Genomic DNA, 5000 nt, shown 5'->3' with positions numbered 1-5000 from the left:
ATCTCTCTCTCTCTCTCTCTCTCTCTCTCTCTCTCTCTCTCTCTCTCTCTATCTATATATCTATCTATCTATCTACCTATCTATCTCTAAGAGAGAGAGAGAGGGGGGGGGGGTTCTCTCTCTCTCTCTTTCTCTCTCTCTCTCTCTCTCTCTCTCTCTCTCTCTATCTATCTATCTACCCCCTCTCTCTCTCTCTCTCTCTCTCTATCTATCTATCTATCTACCCCCTCTCTCTCTCTCTCTCTCTCTCTATCTATCTATCTATCTACCCCCTCTCTCTCTCTCTCTCTCTCTATCTATCTATCTATCTACCCCCCTCTCTCTCTCACTCTCTCTCTCTCTCTCTCTCTCTCTCTCTATCTATCTACCCCCTCTCTCTCTCTCTCTCTCTCTCTCTCTCTCTCTCTCTCTCATCTATCTATCTATCTACCCCCTCTCTCTCTCTATCTATCTATCTATCTATCTATCTATCTATCTATCTATCTATCTATCTATCTCTCTCTCTCTCTCTCTCTCTCTCTCTCTCTGTGCAACCAATCACGTGCCGGGTCTTATCTTTGCTTAATTAATATTCATGAGCTGTTCTCCTGCTGGGGTTGTGGATGAGGTGTGCACTGATCCACTTCCTGGAGCGTCTGTTCCGCTTTTGTTTCGGTTTGTTTTGGTTTGTTTCGGTTTGTTTCTCCGGAGAGACTCCGAGCGGGTATCTCCACCTGTCCACTGCACTTTCAGACAGGAAACCTTCTGTTTCAGCTTTTATCTTTTCTTCAGCTGGAGGACTGGAGATCTGAGGTGTAGAGGCAGAATGAGTTGCTCTCCTACATCGTGTATAAAATACCTGCTGTTCATCTTCAACTGTGTCTTCTGGGTATGCGCGCGCGCGTGTGTGTGTGTGTGTGTGTGTGTGTTTTATTTTGAGACGTAAAAACAACTAAATTGACGCCTGTGTTTATCTTTATGCAGACTGAGAGTGTTATGGAGTCTCTCTCTCTCTCTCTCACACACACACACACACACACACACAGTTTAAAAATATATTTTCATGTTTTCTCCGTTTTGTTCACCCTCGCGTGCGCACTTCGGTACAGAAAGAAAGGGGGAGTCACGTGATGTGTCTGTTTTCACTCCGAGTAACTGATCCGTGAACATGTTCACACCTGCCCCGCTTTTTATTTGCCCTCGTTTTTACCCCGCGAAGGCGCAGGTCGAGAAATGGGCTTGTCGTCCACCTGAACACTGGGGTCACTTCAGGTCAAATCAACACTGATTAGTCCGGACACTGGAACACGTGCTGATCCAATCCAGATCCAATCACTTGTTCTTTAACTTGTACATTCTAACGTCTAATAACTTTTAAAGCTACAGAACATTTTACATTCACAAGTCAATATGCAGTTGTTTCAGTTGTGTCAGAAGATCCTGTCAATGTCATGTTCTAGTCCACAAACACACACATGCACCTGCACACACTGTCTCAACTGTAGAATTCTTAGAAGATGGTCTGAAATGTTGAGTTTGAGGGAAATGTCTGAAGGATCTTCTGTAGGATTTCTAATAAAATGTGGATCGGTAGAATCTAATCTGATTCCAGGGAAACCGTTCGGATTGATGGTTGAAGGATTAATCACTATCCGATCCCAGCCGTCTACTGACCCATTCATACACGTGTGAAGTAAACACTCAGGTCCAGTCTTTATACTCGTGAAGACACTGAACTGATTCTACAGTGTTTTTTATAGAATTGTCCTGTTCTGTTGTTCGGTTCTGATTCCACTTGAATGTAGTTTCTCCTGCAGATTGTAGATTTTCTGACTCTGATACTGTTTACATGCTGTTAAACCTAAATATATTATATTTATTATTTTTGATTAATTATATATTTAGATTTATAAATCAATATATTAATATTTATTTTATTTACTACATTTTATGATTCAGTAATTATTTACATGAAGTGACTTTTGGATGAATAATGGATTATCAGCAAGTACGAGCCAAGCAGTTCATCAGTATCTGTAAAATCCACTCTCATCTCAACCCTAATATGTAGCTATATGTAGAATATTGTGTGTGTGTGTGTGTGTGTGTGTGTGTGTGTGTGTGTGTGTGTGTGTGTGTGTGTAAAAGCTGGCAGGTACAGGTGTGTTAGCTGTAGGTCTCTGGCTCAGGTTTGATTCCAGGACTAGGAACCTGGTTGAAGGTGACGACTCTCCAAGTGGCTTCTACACAGGTGAGTGCGGATTCACGTGTTTACTTCATGTCACGTCACGTCACGATAACAACGTCTAAACATTGTTCACTTTTTAAAGCAAAATCACAATGAATCATTTTTTTAAAGATCTGACGTGTGACATAATGACTGAACTCCGTAATCGTTTGTTTTACATCCCATCATGCTGCTGCAGGATTCTGGATTCTGATTGGTCAGATGTTTAACACTGATGAATTGTGGTGTTTTTAGTTTTATGTAAGGGAGAGAATGAATAGAGGCTGCTGAGAGAACGAGTGTTTATCGCTGCTGTAAAGTGACGGGAACTAGTTCATCTCACCGACATTAAATGTAACTATAAAAAGATAAAACATACAGTAGGATTTAGTTTAAAGAAATGAAAGAATGTGTACTGATTTGGTGATTGATCATTGATGATTGATGATTTTTAAATGATTGATATCTGATTTTTTTATACGCTTCTGTGTGATGTAGGTGTTGCTATAGAAACGGCTCCTAATTCTGCTGTAACATGAACACGTTATTTCTGGGGCGATGTGTTGATAGTATGTGTGTGTGTGTGTGTGTGTGTGTGTGTGTGTGTGTGTGTGTGTGTGTGTAGTGGTGTGTGTCCTCATAGCCATTGGAGGATTGATGATGTTAGTCGGTTTCTCGGTTGCTGCGGCGCCATTCAGGAGTCACTGTGCATGTTGGGATTGGTGAATATAAATATCATCTTATCTCCTCCTTCTCTCTCTCTCTCTCTCTCTCTCTCTCTCTCTCTCTCCCTCTCTCTCTCCCTCTCTCTCTCTCTCTCTCCCTCTCTCTCTCTCTCCTCTCTCTCTCTCCTCTCTCTCTCTCTCTCTCTCTCTCTCTCTCTCTCTCTCTCTCCCTCTCTCTCTCTCTCTCTCTCACTCTCTCTCTCTCTCTCTCTCTCTCTCTCTCTCTCTCTCTCTCTCTCTCTCTCTCTCTCTCTCTCTCTCCCTCTCTCTCTCTCTCTCTCTCTCTCTCTCTCTCTCTCTCTCTCTCTCTCTCTCTCCCTCTCTCTCTCTCTCTCTCTCTCTCTCTCTCTCTCTCTCTCTCTCTCTCTCTCTCTCTCTCTCTCCTCTCTCACTCTCTTTTATTTGTTTTTTCTGGAATTAATTTTCACTCACAAGCTTTTGTGACACAACAAAGAGAATTCCCTGATTGCCTGATTAATCTTCTCTCTCTTTTCACTCTTTTCTCAGTTTTTCTTCTTCCTGCTGCTTATCTTTGTTGTGGAAGTTGCCATCGGAATTTGGGGATTTTCCATCCAGAGTAAGGTCAGTGCTCTCTCTCTCTCTCTCTCTCTCTCTCTCTCTCTCTCTCTCTCTCTCTCTCTCTCTCTCTCTCTTTGTCTCTCTCTCTCTTTGTCTCTCACACACACACACACTAACAACAAAGCTTACCACAGATTTAGAGTCATTCACTTCCTGTTCATTCCCATTTAACTTCCTGTTTATAGACTACAAAAACACAGGGTTTCCAATATGGCGTATGAGGTCTTGCCACTGCTCCATTTGAGTCGTCTCGATGGTCATAAAGGTAAAGGTGTGTATTGTGTGTGCAGGTTGTTGATGATGTGACTCAGTTCTACAAGGAAACCTACAACAAATACAAAGAGGACAAACAGGAAGCTCTGAGAGAGACACTGCATCTGATCCAGTACGGGGTGAGCGTCCAAGAACGGGTCTCTCCTCACTGTCTCTCCTCAATCTCTCTCATTGTTATCTTTATATTTCAGCTGAACTGCTGTGGTCCCTTCAGCTCTGAGGACATAGACACGCTCGAGGAGACGTGTCCTAAACGTGAGGGACTGGATGTCCTCATCACCAAGGTGAACTTCTGGATGAGAACCAAAAATTATAAATAAGTTTTATCTATCTATCTATCTATCTATCTATCTATCTATCTATCTATCTATCTATCTATCTATCTATCTATCTATCTATCTATCCGTCTGTCTGTCTACCTCTCTCTCTCTCTCTCTCTCTCTCTCTCTCTCTCTCTCTCTCTCTCGCTCTCTCTCGGTATCTCTCTCTCTCTCTATATATATATATCAAAAGGTTTCAAGACCAGTTTTGTAACACGCCAGCAGATGGCAGCACAAGGCTGCATGCAAAGTCACAGGGAGCACTGACTATAAGTTAGTTTGCCAAAAGACATCTTCATGTGTACATTGGGAGCCTTGCAGCTGGTGATATTCTGACCATCAGAATGTTTTTTTTGCCGGAAACAACATGATCTCACTTCCGCACCCACCCTACTCGCCGGATTAAGCTGCTGCGGACTTTGCCCTCCTCCTGAAGATGAAGATCCAGCTCAAAGGTCCAGCACGAATCGCAGAAGGTGCTTGACAAGCTTTAATAAGAAGACTTCTAGGACACGTTCCAGAAGAACATTGGAACAGCTGTGAGATTAGTGCAGGATTATATAATGCATATATACAGTCTAGTAAGGAAGGAGTCTCCAGTGTCAGCACTTTGTAACAGTCAGAGGTACAGTGGTCTTCTTCAGGACAGAGAAGTTTACACTCCTTCATGGTTTTTCAGTTTTGTGAAAAAATTCACTGTAACCCTAAATGGATAAAGACTATAAATCACGTTCTGTAATTGAATGTTGTGGTGTAAGAGGAATAAAACAGGTGTGATGTTGGAGGAAATTAATCAGCATCCATGTGACAACAGGCTCTTTAACCTGTTGTGATTTTTTCCAGAGTTGTCCTGATGCTATTGAGAAGTTCTTCACCTCTAAACTCCACATTATCGGA

At 42.3% G+C, this 5000-nt stretch overlaps 1 protein-coding gene across 1 annotated transcript in view; it reads left to right on the top strand.

Annotated features, from left to right (window-relative positions):
- Positions 1–5000, top strand: part of cd9a (CD9 molecule a) — a 7869-nt gene that overhangs the window by 1654 nt on the left and 1215 nt on the right. Inside the window, 7 exon segments of the mRNA XM_046864901.1 lie at positions 2128–2230; positions 2832–2879; positions 2882–2928; positions 3439–3513; positions 3801–3902; positions 3975–4067; positions 4947–5000. The exon segment at positions 4947–5000 is cut by the window's right edge and continues 30 nt beyond it. Coding sequence (XP_046720857.1) covers positions 2128–2230; positions 2832–2879; positions 2882–2928; positions 3439–3513; positions 3801–3902; positions 3975–4067; positions 4947–5000 — 522 coding nt within the window.

The sequence above is a fragment of the Silurus meridionalis genome, chromosome 13 (assembly GCF_014805685.1).
Source record: "Silurus meridionalis isolate SWU-2019-XX chromosome 13, ASM1480568v1, whole genome shotgun sequence".
In the NCBI taxonomy this organism is placed as follows: domain Eukaryota; kingdom Metazoa; phylum Chordata; class Actinopteri; order Siluriformes; family Siluridae; genus Silurus; species Silurus meridionalis.
Note: the sequence above shows the minus strand (reverse complement) of the source record. Positions and strands in the feature narration are given on the sequence as shown.